Source organism: Engraulis encrasicolus, chromosome 21, assembly GCF_034702125.1.
Source record: "Engraulis encrasicolus isolate BLACKSEA-1 chromosome 21, IST_EnEncr_1.0, whole genome shotgun sequence".
NCBI lineage: Eukaryota > Metazoa > Chordata > Actinopteri > Clupeiformes > Engraulidae > Engraulis > Engraulis encrasicolus.
In genome coordinates, this window is record NC_085877.1 from 8,160,657 (window position 1) to 8,179,063 (window position 18,407).

Consider the following 18,407-nt stretch of genomic DNA (forward strand, 5'->3'; position numbering starts at 1 on the left):
ATGCTGTTTGTTTGTTAAGGCACACACGCTGAAGAGGAGGGAGGAAGTGGTTTATACTGACCACATACACCCACTTTCAATAACATCTAGTCACAAAACTCGGTCCTATTCGGCTTGCTCATTTTCACATAGCAGACCCTGTAAAAAACCTTCCACAGGCGCATCTGATTACATTATAGGTCTACTTTGCCGGCGCTTTGATGTAAAGCAGCTAACAAAAGAGGTGCCTGCAAGTATGTGGATTAAGCATAACAAAGTTGGTACAGTTGCGATGCAAGAAAGTCCTCACACTGCTTAAAGATGAATTATGAATAAGTTCCTTTCATTTTGATAGCCACAGCTTACTGATAGTAAAGCTGCAATTCAGTATCTCAAATACTAAAATTAAGAATAAAGCATCAGAATGAAAAAATAAAAAATAAATTCTAAGACATATCCTCATGTTCATTCATACTCTCATAGCTGGATTGGCCATGTGGCATACAGAGAAGGCAGTGGCTTTCAGCTCATCTATCATCAATCTGTCTCCTCACTCTCATCTTGAAATGTCATAGACTCTCCATGAACAAAGTACAATTTTACGATGAATGAATAATAAGAAGAAAATAAGAAACTGTGTGATCTATTCCCTACATTGTCTAACTACTTCAGAGACACATCAGCAGTAAAGGAAGGGCGTGGTACTATGTGGAAGATAACTTTAAATGCAGGGAAACAAATGCAGCTATGCAATGACGTGGCCCTGATTGGATAAGGCCCTGGGCAATTGTCCGACTTTGCTCGATGCAAAAAACGGCTATGATTGTTCAAAGGTGTCTGTCGCCCCATGAAAAAGGCTCATTCCATGCTGGAGGAAATCAGCACACCTGTGAAGCTTGTCAGCAGAGGGAGACATGAGGCTATAAAGACAACTTAGCTGGGCTACAGAGAAAAATACTTCTCCTGTTGCTAAGTGGTGGAAGTATTTCCAATTCCTCTTTAATCTCTAAATATTTACTACCTGACACACTCAGTTCTGAGACATATAAAATTGATTGTGTTGTATTTCAAAAAAATGGATTAGCCATTGAACAAATACATTCTTCAAACTGTTTTAAAAGGGGGGCCCTGTGGCCCATGCAAGCCCACATTTGGGCTTGCATGCCTAAGGGTTGCACCCACACAGCAAATTCTGCAATGTTCATTCAACACTTAGAGGGTTGATTTGACCTTATTTGGACATAAATTAACTCTTTAAGTGTTGAACCAACAGCGCAAAATTGACTGTGCAGGGTTCAAATCCAGCCTGGGTCATTTGCCATCCCTACCCCGTCTCTCTCTCCACATTCGCTTCCTGTCGCTCTTTACTGTCCTATCTGAAATAAAGGCGAAAAAATACTTTTCAAACTGTTTTACAAATGTCATACACGCAGCTAATCTATTTACTGATGCAACCTGTTGTGTCACTTGGTACTCCAAGGCAGGAATCCCCCTGAGAGAGCCAGTACAATATTGTATCAATGAAATTAGAACCACTAATCAGATTAGACTTGGCTTCTTCTTCCGTCAATGCTGTGACGCTCCTTGACACCATGAACACAGCACAACATATGTTGTGGGGGTTAAGGAATAGTGTTGATGTATAAAAACTTTGTCCTTTTTTAATATGCAAAGCCTAAATCAGTTCAAAGTTGTATTGATTGATGGGGTTGTTTTCATTGGAGTGCATGCATTAGACAGAGGAACTCATGTGAACCTAAGCACACTCCCATGACGGGGGGGATGGGCAGAGCTGAGGATTACTTGCGATTAGTCTCATCAGTTAAGCAGAAGACACACGTCCCGTCTGAAGACTGTGCAGAGGAACCATAGACATCTCTCATGTCTTGGATTTACTGATGTGTATTTACAGAGGACAGAGAACCCTCACGGCACACACAATTCACCAAAAGACCGAAGGTAGAGGATTCCATATTTTGTTTCATCCCACATCCTTTATCAGTCTTATCCTCGTTGGTTTTAGAGCAGGCGAGGCATTGGGTAACCACTTAGATACATACAGGGCCTCTGATGACCCTTGTTAATTGTATTACTCTGTTACAATATGTAAAAGTATATATAGGCCTAGATTTTAAACAGCCTTGTGGTGATCCCTCTAGCAAGTTTCTATATCTCCTCTTCATGGTGTTGTACATTATTTTATTTGGTTGTTGATACAGTATCTGCTTTGTCTACAGATTTCAGTGTAAGTTTGAAAACTAATTTTACACTAATAGGTAGATATGACATTATGTTGCTGAAAAAAAACTACAGAGGTTCCATGAAAGGCAAAGATTTAAAGCTTAAAATGTTAACTTAAGTAAAGTGGTTACTACAGATTATGTAATATTGATGCATCAGCAGTTTGGCCTGTACTTGTCCACACTTGTGTGTTATACTTGTGTCAAATATTTTTACTTTGTGTTTTCAAACTACTTTGAGGTCACCCTATTAAAGCTAATATTTGGAGGTCAATCTACATAATAATCAGTAAGAATTAGAATAAGAATGTTTATTTTCAGACAGATATCAAATATGTTGTAGGAGCAAAACATGAGAGCTATTACCTACATTTATATAGCTCTGGGGCTACAGTTAAATCTAGAGCTAAACTACAGTACGATCCTCATCCATGAAGCCTATCCTAATTTACTTTCCAATGCTATATGACAAGCTGGCTGTAGGCAGCGATCCAGGAAATGTCCCGTCAAGGTGCTGATGAGACGGCAGGGGATCTCCCAGTGAGAGATGTGGGCCTGAGAGGAGGAATGATGGCGGTCATGCAAGGTGTGTGGATGATGCTGTACGTGTGATGAGTATTACTTAACCTGACTCTCCTCACCAGATGAATGTAGTTCCTGCTCCACACATGCAGTGCATGTGAAACATGTTACTGTTGGGAGGCACTTCAATGTTGCCAAAAATTAAATGGGCCAATCACTGATGTGGCGCAGCAGAGATGCGACTGATTATTTCAGAAAACAATGGAAGCTCACATCGATTACAATTTACAAATATGTTGTCGAGTCTTCTACATATGCATTCTTTAAATGCTGACTTGTTTTTTTAAAAGATTTGTTTTGGGGCTTCATATGTAATGGAGGCCAACTAGCAGAGTGTGGCATGGAACATAGTAAACCTCCGTCTCAAAGCCTCATACAGTATTGGTAGTGCTGAGCTATTGAACTGGTCCTTTAGCCCAGCCGTATCGTGCTGTGCCTCCCATGCCCAAAGAAGAGCGTTGACAGGTAGGTGGCGAGTTTGAGCCCTGAGTGGTGGACTGCACAGATACACCTCAGTTACAGTGCATATACCTTTATTTAGGACAGGACAGTGAGACTGTGTGACAGAATGAGTGTGAGAGACAGGATCGGTGAAGGACCTGTGCTTGGAATCAAACTCAGGTAACTGTTTTGAAGGCATTAATAGTGGTAAAGGTGTTTTCACTCTTCCCACAACTGGATGAGGCATTTACAAAGCAGCCTTTCCAAATGTGTGGGGCAAGGCTGAAGTACATTCATATGGCGAGAGTCAAGTTATGCTGCAAAGTCAAAGTTTGGTAACTTGTAATTGACATAGGCTACTACCAAATCAAACAAGTTGATGTAAACTACGGTAGTGATGATATGTTGATGCACTACAAATGCAGCACATGATTCCGTAATAGATGAAAGAGGTATTACATTTCTGGTTTAACCTTAGTTTTGACACACTGTTACCACACTTTGACTTGTAGGGCAATATGGGTGTGTGGGTATGTGGGTGTGAGTGTGTGTGTATGTCTGTGCTTATGACTGTAGATATGTATGTAGGCCTATACAGTAGTAGGCCTGTATCACTATTTTTTATGATTATGTGAGTATTTCGGTTGATAGGCTTATATGAGAATGGGTAAAGCATGCAGAGAGAGGTAAATTGTGTGCGTCATGACATTGTGTTTGTACCTTATTTTTGATTTGTGTTTAGTACGTAGTTCCTTTCCCTTTTGTATATATATATGTAAATATATATATATATATATATATATATATATATATATATATATATATATATATATATATATATATATTTGTATATACAGTATGTGTAAACACATATTTTAATATGTGCTGCTGCCTGATCGGCATATAAGAGTATTGTCATTAGAATTAGCACTACAGCTGATTTTAGCATAAGGGAAACTCTGAGTGTGCTGACCAGTGTCTATCTCTTCTCTACACCATTACAGATACTACTCGAGAAATGAGAATGTTGCGGAGGCCTCAAGACATGAAGACAAAAGGTGAGTTTGTAACAACCACCAGTCAGTGTTTTTGAATTGAATGCTTTTTTTGTAAAATAAAAAAATGAAGGCCAAAAATAACACCTGAAAAAATGTTTGCTGAAGCTAGTGGGTTGTAGTAGGTTACTAGCCTGGTGCATCAGTCAGATTCTTGCACTTAATGAGTTTCTGGAGTGAAATAAAATTCAGACAGAGTGACTGGGCGGAGACAGCCTGCCTAATAGGTTGCATGACCAGCAAGCCAAGTGTTTTCCCTTACGAAAATCGACCATGGTTTTACTATGAGAAATCGCTTATCCGAAGCGACTTACAGGCTATTGGTTACAGTCCCTGGATCAATGTTAGGTGCCATACAATCAATGTTAGGTGGCATCCTGAAAGTAAACTCAAAAGAAGCGACCTGCTAGCATCCTGAAAATATGTCCAAAAGAAGCGATCGAAGACTTAAAAAAAAAAAAAAACAAAAAAAAAAAAAACGTGGGGTGGGTCGTCAGTCTCATGCCTTGTCAGAGAAGACCTTGCTCTTTGCGAGCACCTGCGTGATAGCTAAAATCCATGTTAGTCACTGAGGCAGACACAGAGAGTGGGACTTAACAGTGTTGTTGTGGGCTAACTTGGGTAACACTTTAGAATAACAGGCGACTATAAATCACTTATAAAGTATTAGTAACACTTAGTTAATAATGTACTCATAATGAACAAGACATTTACAAATGTTTGTAAATGATTAAGGAATAATATGTAAAGACTATTATAAATGATTTATAAAGCTGCTTACAAAGCAATCATAAAGTATTAGTAAATTATCTTTTAATGTCTACAAACTATTTACAAAGCATCTACAAACTATTTACAAAGCTTTTTGCGCCTGTCATTCTAAAGTGAAAACACAAAGGCATGTACGAAAACTTTCGTCGAGGTAATATGTACAATGGACAATTTCCGTTTAAATTATCTTTTAATGTCTACAAACTATTTGCAAAGCTTTTTGCGCCTGCTAATCTAAAGTGAAAACAGAAAGGCATGTACAAAAAACTTTGTCTAGGTAATATGTACAATGAACAATTTCAGTTTAAATTATCTTTTAATGTCTACAAAATATTTACAAACCATCTACAAACTATTTACAAAGCTTTTTGCGCCTGTTATTCTAGAGTGAAAACACAAAGGTATGTACGAAAACTTTCGTCAAGGTAATATGTACAATGGACAATTTCTGTTTAAATTATCTTTTAATGTCTACAAACTATTTACAAAGCATCTACAAACTCTTTTCAAAGCTTTTTGCTCATTTTATTCTAAAGTGAAAACACAAAGGCATGTACGAAAACTTTTGTCCAGGTAATATGTACAATGGACAATTTCCGTTGAAATGATCTTTTAATGTGTACAAAGTATTATCAAAGCATCTACAAACTATTTACAAAGCTTTTTGCGCCTGTTATTCTAAAGTGAAAACACAAAGGCATGAACGAAAACCGTTGTGTTTTCACTTTAGAATAACAGGCGCTAAAATAGCCTGGTGAGACAGCTGGAAGTTCCACATAGTCTACCCCCCATCCGACCTTGAACACCTAACCCCCAAAAAAGTCAGTGCACGCCACTCCTGTACGTACATGGGTACCCCAAATGAAAATTTCCCTTCCAATTATATTCTGGTTACACAGTCAAATACACTTGTGTACATGTGCATGATGACACCATACCTGTAGAATGATGAGGTTTCCACATGCACACTGGGCACACACTAGAGAGGGATGGATGCCTGGAATAGGATGGAAATATGGAGAATCTATTTCATAGAAAGGACATAATTAATGATACAGACTGAGACCAAATACATGCATTGCACACCATATTGAGCATGAAGTGATGGTGCATCGAATTGAATCTGAAGGTGATTTATGAGGTAACCACAGTTGTTAAAGAGATGGGCTTTAGATCAGAGGGATACAGGTTCAAATCTCAACCTCCCACTCCCTCCAGTACTGTAACCAATACTCTAAGTCACTTTGGATAAAAGCATCACTTAACTGTAGTGTACGGTAATGTAATTTAAGATATCAAGAAATCTCATAATCTGCATTCTGTACTTGGTGTTACAGTAACCTAAACAATGGGATTCTCACTAAGTCATTGTGCCTGTATGAGGCATTGGAAGGGTTTATTAACATTACACGCAGAGCTGCACAAGCTGGCATCTATTACACTAAGAAATTGGCAGAAAGACACAAGGCCAACCCATCTCAGTCTAGTCCTCATTCAAAATTAATGGTGCTCCATACCCATCATCCCTGTCTGTCTATCATTTTCTATAGATCGCCAACGAGTTTTCACAGTGTCTCGACAACATCTGGAGGACCAATGTTTTCGGCTGCAGGAGGAAAATTCTCTCTTAAAGCAACACACACGGACACTCGAGCTGAAGCTACGCAGGTACTGTGTATATCACCTAAATGAATACAGTATACATACGTATATCTCCATAGGTACTGTGCCCATCATCAGATGAGGTCAAAGGTGAAGAAGGGTATTTGGTAGATCCAGAGAAACACTTACAATTACATCTCCCGATTAACAGTCTTCTACAACTTGGGTAACTACACAGTGGGGGTACAGTGTCATGAACCATACAGGTACCATACTGTCATGATTTAGGATCACTGACAAGTTGTGGGAGACAATCTGATGTGACTTACATAAAAAGATGTGGTGCGCATCGCTCCTTCCAATATATGGTTTCAAACAGTTCAACGTGAAATATAGTAGGCATATACATTCCACATTACTATGTAGGCATGCAGTACAAACATGTATGTGAACTGGACTCTCTACTAAGTCTCTAAGTTAAGTATTTTCCCCATTAATCAGCAAATTTGCCCGTTTTAATTCAACATTGAGCTGGATTTATGTGTATTCTCTCACTGTCAAATTAACACTGTGAAATTTACCGCACAGAATCTCGCCCCAGCTACTTTCACAGACTTGTATGTCAGCATTCAGTACAACCATGCATGTGAACTGGAGTCATGACTAAGTCTAGTATCTTCCCCATTACACAGCACATTTGGCACATAGAGTTGAATTTAACACTCACCATGTTGGCTCTACTCTCGTGAATTGACACTGAGGGATGTACTTCACAGGCTCTCTACCCAGCTGCTGCGTCTGAGGGAGGGCCGGCCCACCACTGGCACAGGCCGCGACCGGGCGACGGAGGACACCATCCAGGAGCTGGAGAACCGCGTGGCCACCCTGGAGAGCCAGAAGACACTGCTCCAGGACAAACTGAGTCTGGCCCGCCAGCACATACTGGACATGGGCGGACGGGGCTTCTCTCGCGTGCCAAGAGGTATGGTGATACTAAATGGCCAAGAGGTACCTCCTGAATATATCCATGGACATGGCCCTCATATGGTTTCCATTTTGTCTGAAAACACACCTTAGTCTGCTTATGAGGCATCATCAGTACAACAACCAAGATGAGCCTGTGACTATACCTGAGCCTATAGGCTACTGTTCAAGAAAGGCAAAGTGAAGTAACTACGCCATACAACATTGGAACTGAGAAAAAGGGCCTTAACAGCCTTGGTATTAGGTTGGATATTGGAGTTACTGCAAATATGGCATAACAATATCTCTAAAACGGGACACACATGGACCAGAAGGCGTTGTCACAAGATACAGGAGTGGTTATGAAGACTATTTTCAGTCTTTTAAAAAATATATATTTTGGGGACTATTTTCAAATGTAGTAGTTACTATGCTTGCAATTGTATGTATGCCTGTGACCAATACCTGTGCTTGGATGTATTTGATGCATCTGTAAAATTGTACAGGTGGTAGAGGAGCCGTTCGGCAACCAGAAGGTTGCAGGTTCGAGCCCCGCTCTGCCTGACCCAATCGACATGTCCTTGAGCAAGATACTTAACCCCAAGTTGCTCCTGGTGGCAGGGTGATACCCTGCCTGCGTGGCAGCCACTGCCACTGGTGTGTGAATGTGAGTGTGAATGGGTGAATGTGAGGATACAATGTAAAGCGCTTTTTTCGTCCTGTAGGGGGGTTGACTGGTGAGGCAGAGGTCCTGCAAGTGCAGCGCAACAGGCTGAGCCAGCTGGAAGAGAGCAGGGGAGATATTGAGAGACTGTGAGTCTAATCAATTCACAATGTGACAAATGTACAATTGCTCGAGTTTTCATGATACTTTCCCCATACACACAGTAATTTCCCTGACTGCTGATATGTGCTATGCATACTTTACATGGCTCCTGTGGCATGGTCACTAATATATGTTTCAACCTGAACGTTCAACAGCAAATCAAGCATGCCCGAGCCTCCACCAGGGAGACTAAGTAAGCTGGAGCAGACAACACAGTCGGCCAGAGACCCAGAGGAAAATGTAAAAGAACTCACAAGACAACAAGCAGATGGACACAGGTAAAAAAAATAATAATTCCATATTACATTACATTACATTTAGCACTTTTTACCAAAGCAACTCACAAAGAAGACATTCAATCAAGTAAAGAGTGTGGGGTCAGTACAAAGTTCAGCAGTATACAAGTAACGTAGAACAGATAGGGAGCAGAAAGATAGTGGAGGAGGACCTATGAAATGTAGTGCAGGTTACTACCCATGATTAGAGGTGAGTAGAGTTAGTTATGTTATGCAGGGAACCTCTCTTGGAAGAGATGAGTCTTCACTAGCTTCTTGAAGGTTGAGAGGGATGACCCTGCTCTTGTAGCAATTGGTAGCTTGTTCCACCATTGAGGGACAATGACAGACTACCGTATATGTGAGTCCCTGAGTTTAGATTCATCAATTTTATTTTGCTCTGGTAATGTTTCTATTCTCGGCTGACGATTCCCAGGCTGACTATCAGAGAGAATGTGGACTTCATTCGGCTACAGAAGCAGCTATCGGACAAATGTGCTGCCCTCCTGCTGGTACAGGAGAAGTTCAACCTTCTGCAAGAGGTATAGTAGGGAAGACGTGGTGGTTTGTTATGGTGGTTGACTTCACAGTAACAATTTCAAATATTAGTGTACTATTTTACTTACTCTTATTATAAATGTTTAAAATAATTTGGGAAAAGGTATGCTTATCTGTAGCAGGGCTTGACATTAACTTTTTCACCCACCAGCCACTGTGGCTAGTGGTTTTACCGAGTCACTAGCCATTCCGGTATTCAACTAGCCACAGATTTTATATTGTTTTTTTTTGTTTTGTCTTTGTAATGATAGTGTACGTCGAACCTCAAAAGATGAGGTTCTAAAGCTGATTGTATAGCTTTCTACTTGGAAGAATATATAGCAAAGAGAAACTGAGTTCCTGAGCTTTTTCTTGAACTGAAATAAAAACAATTCATACACAAGGGGCAAACAACAGAATATAGGCTACTATGATGCGCATGTCATACATAGGAATAAGCTGGCAGCCACATTGTCTAGTGACACTGAAAGCATTACTAGCCACAGCCAAGTTTTACCAGCATTTGGCCGGTTGGCAGGTGCCAGTGTCAAGCCCTGTATCTGTGCCATATTTATGTTTGACTCTGGGTTTTACTGTATGCCACTTTTCAAGACAGAGCTTAGGGTACGAGGCCTTATCAATATCATGCAATCACCACATGATGGAGCCAGACCACAGTACACAACTGTTGTTAGAAAATGGGTATTTAGGTCAGATCATCACAACAAAGACCACAGTGTATCATCATCACATTGTTGATGACAGGTCATCATATTGCAATGACATAAGCAAAAGGTATCAAAATGACTGGACATTACATTCCAGTTACACAAATTACAGTGAGACCAAGAGCCATCCCAGAGCCGTGCACATTTTTATACACAGTGTATTCTGCAGTGTTAGTTAAACACTTACAGTGTCCAATTTAACACTTGTTGTATTGGTCATACTCTTTAAACTTTTGAGAGCGTAAACAAGAGCAGCTGGTGAAGGTGGCAGTTACTGTAATTTTTGTCCAACACATTCACTTCTTCCTTGTGTTACAGCTCACTACCACCTAAAAAATAGTAAAAGTTAAAAAAAAGCTATAATCTGTGTCCAGTCAACATGATGGACGCACAGATGGGTAAACTGACTAACTGTCAATGCAAACACTTCAATTTATATTCTTTCCTTGTTTTTCATTTTTCTGTCAACAGGCCTATGAAGCTCAGATACAAGAGGTGAGTTGAATTCATTGCAAGCATTGCAAAAATTGGCCGATCAAAAATGTTTCTTTAAATGTGACGATTTGTGTTGGAGGTAGTTGGATCTACATGGAAAGGGAAAGGGGTGGAAAGAAAATTGACATAACGTTATGTGATGAAAAAGTTATACGAAAAATTTTAAAAACTCCGGCACACTGACCATTTTGCTGTCGTCTTTAATACACAACATTTCAGTCCTAGTCCTGCATCGCACGTCAGCTGAGGTGTGCGAAAAAAATACTAATTATGTTATGAGAAAGTTATGAGAAAGAATTGACCATTTTCATCCTTTTCACAATTACCTCATCATTATCCATTCAGATGGGTTGGTGATCTCTTGGTTGGTTACCTGTGTGGATAGCACACCCAGTCGTTACTGGTTTAGCTGAGACTACTGTAACCTAACGCACATATAACAACAATTCAATAAATCAGAGATAAAACAGACCCTATCCTGAAGACTGTCCAACTTTAGTCATCATTATAAGTGGGCTAGATAGACAGCACTGTTGCGACATAATGTTGCATAATACTTTTCTTTCTTTTTTGTGGTAATATAGCCACTGCCTTGTGGTTTACTGTTAGCCATAGTTCGAGGAGAGAATAGTGCAATAAGCAACAGTTTTGAGCCAAACTAGTGCACAATCACGAAAAAAGGGATTTGTGTCACTGTGGGCGACAGTGACTATATGAGAAATTGCCCAACTTTTCAGCCCCCTCAGAGTATCCCCTTCACTATATCCACAGTGTATTCCCTGTTCAGTCATTCTCATAATTCAAGATATAAGTAATTAAAAAGATGCCCTGTATGTTTGCACCAACCACTATTATTATAATTCTGAACATGAATGACAAACCTTCCCAAAATATTCCCCTATGCCAAAACTATGTACTTGTTTAGTCCTGAGGTTGTTTCATCAGTAGACAATATTATGTCTCAGGGTGAGAAGGCTGTTCAGGAAGGCCAGAAGAGTCTGTTGGAGAGAGTGGAGGAGCTGAGCCTGCAGCTGAAAGAAGAGAAGCAGAGAGGCCAGGAGCTGGAGACAGAGCTTACCGCTGCCAGGCTCTCACTCAAGAGCATGGAGGAGGTAGGCCTACTGACTGTATTACATTACACTTACAGAAGGTAACACTTTTATTCAAAGTGACTTACAGCTATTTACAGGGTATGGGTTATAGTCCCTGGAGCAGTGTGGGGTTCTTAGGTCAGGCTGCGCTAGTTTGCCACTCGGGGCTCGGACCCACCACCTATCAGTCAACACTCCCATTCAGGCATGAGAGGCACAGGGTAACACCCAGTCAACAGCATTACAGCACTATTGCTACCATAGTACTAAACCACTAGGGTAGTGCACAAGGCCTTTAGTAATACATTACACCTTAGTCATTGCCATTCTGGTAACAGCTAGTTAAAACAGGGACAGTGTCTTAAGAGGTTGAGAGGCTGCGCCCAATCTTTACTTAGTTGTCTCACTCATACTGTATGTACTGCACTACTAAAATAGTGTAGCAGAGGGGGCTCAGCTCATGCTGGCTGGATTGCAGAGGTGAGGAGGGGGGGCAGGACTTCAGATGTTTCTCTGGGGAATCCGTGTAATAGAACTTGTAGTTGAAGGTGAAGATTGTTCTGCACATCCGAGGAAAAGGTGCAGGACAAAGGCTGACTGTAAGTTTGGAGTGAGGAGTTCGCACACTTAAAATCCTTTTTCATTTTTTTTTACTCCATGGCAGGATCATGTTTCGACCATCGAAACATCATCCTGCTATCAGGAATTTAAAAAAAATCTAAGAAAAAAGGATTTTAAATGTGTGGACTCCTCACACCAAACTCATTATATACAACTTTTCTCTCACTGAGACCCATTCTCTTCCCACGCATGCCTAGCTCAAGGAACGCGTGGCCTATCTGGAGGAGGAACGCAATGCCTTGAAACAGTCCTATAACGCACTAGTGGAGAGGTGAGACATGCAGCAGTACATTCCTATATGCTCTCTATGTGATTTTCCTCAGCTGCTCTAAATCCTTTTAACTGTGTTGTAATCAAGTCAGTTGGAATTTTGGACCAGCACTTAAGAACCAGCACATTTTGTGGTGCCATGGCACAGACGGAGGGTTTGGGTATGTCAAACTCAATATCCGCTGTCAAATATACAGTGAGGAGAATAAGTATTTGATCCCTTGCTGATTTTGTTGGTTTGTCCACTAATAAAGACATGATCATTCTATAATATTAATGATAAAATGTATTCTAATATAGAGAGACAGAATATCAAAAAGAAAATCCAGAAAATAACTTTGAAGAATATATTTTAATTGATTTGTATTCCAATGAGGAAAATAAGTATTTGACCCCTCTAGTCAATGAAGACAAAATACTTGGTGGCAAAGCCCTTGTTTTCTCATACAGAGGTCAGATGTTTCTTTCAGTTAATGACAATGTTTGTGGATATATTAGAAAGGATTTTTGTCCACTTTTCTTTGCAGATCATCTCTAAATCACTTAAGTTGTATGACTGTAGCTTGTCAAATGGGAGCTTCTGTTCCCTTCACAGGATTATTATAGGGTTAATGTTTGGAAACTGTCTAGGCCACTTCATGACCTTAATGTGCTTCTGCTTGAGCTACTCCTTCGTTGTTTGGGCTGTATGTTATGGATTATTATCATTTTGGGAGGCCAATCCATGACCCACCTTCAGTCTAGTTTTGGTGGGAAAGAGGTTGGCATACAGCATTGTACGTTTACGTGTCTCCCTCCATCCATTTCTTGACAATGTGAAGTTGTCCTGTGTTTTGGCCAGACAAACAACCTCAAAACATATTATTACCACTTTCATTTATGATGTTGGAGAAGGTGTTGCTCTTGGGATCATAGGCAGCATTTCTCTTCCTCCAAACACATCGAGTTGTGTTAATGCCAAACAGTTTGATTTTGGTGTCATCTGATTCCAGCACCTCCCAATCATATCCTAATCCAGTTTGACGTTCATTGGCAAACCTCAGGTGAGCCTGAACAGGTTCCTTCTGAAGCCGGGGTACCATACATGCACTGCAGGATTTTAATCCGCTGTGGTATCAAGTGTTTCCAATAGTTTTCTTAGTGATTGAGGTCCCAGCTGCATTGGGATCATTTCCTAGCTCCTCCCATACAGTTTTAAGGTGCTTTATCTCCTTTTTTCTGGTTATTAAATTCCCACAAGGTCAAGTCTTGTATGGAACCAGAGACAGGCCTAAGATTGATGATTGATGATCATTTTGTATGTCCTAAAATTGGGAAGAAATGCACCAACAGTTTGCTCTTTAATATCCAGGAGCCCATTTCAGCCTTGTTGAGTTCTAAAACCTTGTCCCTGACATCCTTTGACAGCTTTTTGGTCTGTCCCATGTTGGCGAGTTTAGTTTGATTGATTGACTGATTCTATGGACTGATTCTGCAGATTCAATGTGTCTTTTGTGCAGGTTACTATTAACAGGTGTGTTCAATTCAGATAACAAGTTGATTGGAAGTGCCATTTGATCTGCAGGATCAGAACTCTTAATGGTTGGCAGGGGATCAAATACTTATTTCCCTCAATTAAATATACATCAATTATTATATATTCTTCAGAGTTAATTTCTGGATTTTCTTTTTGATATTCTGTCTCTCCATATTAGAATACATATTATCATTAACATTAAAGACTGATCATGTCTTTATTAGTGGGCAAACCAACAAAATCAGCAAGGGATCAAATACTTATTCTCCTCACTGTACATGGTTCAGTGAAGTCACATATGCTAGTAGCTCATATGCCATTACCCCACAATAAACATATCTACTCATACAGCAATGCAGTGTAATGCAATGCACTTTAAATGTAAGGTTTTGTGTGGGCTCTTTTTTGTTGATTGTATATCTTGATTATCATGTCGACTTCAATAGTGCTTCCCCTCACCATTGACCCCTATCCTGTGTTCTTTTCAAGTACTCTCAATCAAAGTCAGAGGGAGGCCTTGCTGTCAAAGGAGAGCACGGCAGATAAAGACTGGATGCAGGTCTGGAAGCAAGAAACACAGGCACTGCTGGACGGGAGGTCCTCTGCTGACATCAGAGAGAAAGAACAACTAAAATATGAGAGAGAGAAGATGAAATTGGATATCACCAAGCTGGAGGATGAAAAGGAAAAAGACAGAGGTAAGGAATCAACAATTTAAAATATCTGAGTGTGCCTGATCATTTGATACACAGGTACAGTACAGCAGAAGCAGTAATGACTGTGACTGAATTAGTTTTTTATACCCCATCCATGCCTGTGATGAATAACTATGCAAGTGTTTGTAAGGATCCAGCCTCAGATCCTCAGCTGTATTCCCCTAAAAGCGTCTGCCAAATGTAATTTAATGTAAAGTATCACAATGACTATTGGAGTTTCCCAGGTGGACTTTTTAAAAATTAAAAGGCTGGTAACACACCATTGACAAGGCTGCAAATTGTGTGTGGCGTTCTTCAGACTGCTTCACTGCACATAGTCGGCCTGTTGAGCAGTGTCATCACCAGAGAGAATACAGGAATTACATCTTACGACCTCTGTCATCCCTTTGCTAAGCAAGATACACAGATGGAGAGCATTTTCTTTTTTTTCCATACCTGAAACTCACATCAACCTCCACTGTGACCAGTTTTAGACAACTGTAACAGAGTACATCACCAGTGATGTGAGACACGACACCTCTGTATGAACTTAAGCAAACAAGCTATAGTATTTATTCATCACCGAGTTAGGCAACATCCCAATACTGTCAGAACAGCCTGTCCAGTCCCTATGGCATTGTACCAGTCAAGCTCTGCTACAGGCCGCTCCTTGATCAGTGGTTATGGCTAGAGTTTGGGTTTGGGTTAGGGCTATGTTAACACTATACTGGTCGCTCATTTCGACATAACAGTACAGATTGGCAGAACCCAACAGTCATCAAACAAAACGGCTGGTTGTGTCTAAAGCAAATTTAATTATGTATATAATTTAACTAAGTACTCACACACACATAGTTTATGTGAACTTTATGAGTACTTGGCCAGTTTCGATTCATTTCACTCAGCATGTATGCCTTAAACAAATGTAAATATAAAAACCACATCTACGTACAGTGTACATTTAATCAGTTTGAAAAGAACATGCTAAATGGCCTGAAGCTACACAACAAAACCTACTCTTAACCTTATTTTCAGCAAATGGTAAATAGGCCTGCCGGCGACCCCATCTGCAGTAAGAGGCTACGTGTAGCACTGAGGAAACCATGATGGTTTTGTAGGACGGTTCATTTTTGAAAGTTTGTGTCCAAGTTTAATGGTCACATTTGTGTTACGGCTACTCTGCAAATAAACTCTGTTGTTTATACTGTTTTACATCAACAAAGCTATGGGCCAAGCTCTCCGAGACAGAAACAACCAACTGGAGAGCGATGTTCTAATCCACAGAAGGCAGCTGACCGCTATGCAAGAGAGATTGGACTCAGTGACTCATGTAAGTGGTAGCAATGCATCACCAAAACATGACAAGCTTTTCTTCTTTCAGTAGCCCATAATGCATGCATGCCATTCCACCAGTCAAACGTTGTAATAGAAAAGTTTACTGCCATAGTACTACACTACTATGACATGACACAGGGCCTTTAGTTATGCAGTACGACTTGGTCATTGCCATTCTGGTAATAGCACATGTATTATGCCGTGTCTTAACGGGTTAAGAAATATGCTATACTATCTATATTATTGCTGTTGTTACTATACTATCTATGTATTATTGCTGTTGTTTTTATTATTAATAGGTATTTGACATGAGTGTGGAAGAGCTGAGTGAAACTCTACTCCAAATTAAGGTCAGTTTTCTAAGCATCTATAATTTAATTCATATACATAATTGATTCATGCCTAATTACTTACATCATAATGCAGATGTCATTTCTTGCGTATTTTCCCCTGTATTTTGTAGGCTTTCAGGCTTCAGCAGGAGAGCCAAGGGGGACTGCGTGTGTTGTACTCCCAGGATAGAGGGACATCCTCTGACCTGATCAACCTGCAGGCCTCCTACGCTGAGACGGTGTTTGAACTGCAGAAGACACGAGACTTGCTGCTCTTACAGCACAGGATCAGTGCTGATCTACAGGTGGACATATATGTAGTCTTTTTAAAAAGTGTGCTCAACTCCAAATTGTTTTTACACAGCGTTCGGGTAGATTTCTTGAAGAATAGCTGCACTCTCGAGTGCAATTCTTGTATTTTATTTTTTGTGGGTTGGCATGACAGACATTTCGCCTAAGCCTTCTTCAGCGTGTTGTTGAAAACGCTGAAGAAGGCTTAGGCCGTAAAGTCTATCATGCTAACCCACTAAAAACTACAATACAAGAATTACTCTTGAGAGTGCCGCTTTTCTACATGAAATGTTTATACTCACTTACTTGTTAAGTCATTCACTCACAGATTTTCTCTCTCTCTCACGCACGCACGCAAACACACACACACACACACACAAACAACTGTTTTGACACAAAGGCCACCTCCTCCCCATTCCCCTCCATTTCATTAGTTTTGCTTCCTAGCCCTGTAGGGTGAGTGAGTTGACATAACTATGTCCAAATAATGTCTGCTTATACCAAGGCCAGCTACAGTGTCATGCCAAATATGTGCACCCAGCCCTCATTAGTGTGAACTAGTGAACTGTAACTTGGCCTACACATGTTTGCAGCAAGCTGGCAGCTTGGTCTCTTGTCTCCTGAAGCGAGCTATCCACCGCCATGAATTCTCTTGTCCCGTCTTACCTGTCGCAATCCATCACTTTATCCCACCTTATCTCAGTCATGCAATCCCTCACTCAGTCTGTCGCTCCACGGCTTATTCATTCACTCTTTCATTTTCACTTTCATTCATTTTCTCTGCATAATTCACCCGTTAGTCCTGCTCCTAATCCCATTTCTTTCAATAATTTACTCAACAATAATTTGTAATTTCCCTTCTTTTTTCAATCATGCAATTTCTCACTCAGTCCTTCAGAGACTAACTCATCCCACCTCTCCCTTTGTTTCCCTCCCTCCCATTCACTATATCTTTGTGCTAACATGCTTTTTTCTGTAAAACAGGCAGAACTAAAAACAGTGAAACTCAGAGCTGCCACGGAGAAACAGCAGTTCCAAAAAAGAGTGACGGAGAAAGAACGAATGCTGAAGAGCAGAATGAGGCAAATAATTACACTACAAGGTAAGCGTTAGCGTTATGGAGGTGTCGAAAAATCGACACAATTTCAAGTTGGCATGAACCCCATGTGGCTTGGGCAATCAGCAAGACACACTGGAAAGTAGGGCTCCCTCTAAAAAAGTTTCATAGTCATTCACTGTCAAATTTATATTGGATATACAGTACCTATAAAAATATACACACCCATTGCATAAATATGCACACCAGACAAAATTTCACACCAGCCTTGTCGCTGTCGACGGGACTGAAGCAATTTTTACCGGCGGTGGAGAAAATGCATAAAAACAGATTAGTCCTTCCACACCAACAACACATCACCCGAGACTCAGTGGAAAGACTGCCGTCTTCTCACTGCCGCCACGCTCTGTTGTGTAACTGGCCTTAGGCCTATTTCACACCAGACCAGGGAAGCGAAGCGGGACGGAAGCGGTGGCGGTGGCGAAAATACAGTGAGTCCAATAAGTATTTGATCCCTTGCTGATTTTGTTGGTTTGCCTACTAACAAAGATATGATCAGTCAATAAATGTTATGATAATATGTGTTATAATATGGAGAGACAGAATATCAAAAAGAAAATCCAGAAATTAACTTAAGAGAATATATATTAATTTATTTCCATTTCATCGAGGAAAATAAGTATTTGATCCCCTGCCAACTGATTA

The 18,407-nt window shown here is 40.4% G+C and overlaps 1 protein-coding gene across 1 annotated transcript in view; it reads left to right on the forward strand.

The window, feature by feature from the left end:
- Positions 1–2,717: 2,717 nt before the first annotated feature.
- Positions 2,718–18,407, forward strand: part of rpgrip1 (RPGR interacting protein 1) — a 30,125-nt gene continuing 14,435 nt past the window's right edge. Inside the window, exons 1-15 of the mRNA XM_063187637.1 lie at positions 2,718–2,805; positions 4,247–4,300; positions 6,619–6,736; positions 7,447–7,652; positions 8,359–8,446; positions 8,615–8,737; positions 9,171–9,276; positions 10,471–10,494; positions 11,460–11,606; positions 12,404–12,477; positions 14,482–14,690; positions 15,911–16,017; positions 16,322–16,372; positions 16,486–16,659; positions 17,630–17,747. Of these exons, the coding sequence (XP_063043707.1) occupies positions 2,718–2,805; positions 4,247–4,300; positions 6,619–6,736; positions 7,447–7,652; positions 8,359–8,446; positions 8,615–8,737; positions 9,171–9,276; positions 10,471–10,494; positions 11,460–11,606; positions 12,404–12,477; positions 14,482–14,690; positions 15,911–16,017; positions 16,322–16,372; positions 16,486–16,659; positions 17,630–17,747 (1,687 nt within the window). The remainder of the gene's footprint in view (positions 2,806–4,246; positions 4,301–6,618; positions 6,737–7,446; positions 7,653–8,358; positions 8,447–8,614; positions 8,738–9,170; positions 9,277–10,470; positions 10,495–11,459; positions 11,607–12,403; positions 12,478–14,481; positions 14,691–15,910; positions 16,018–16,321; positions 16,373–16,485; positions 16,660–17,629; positions 17,748–18,407) is intronic.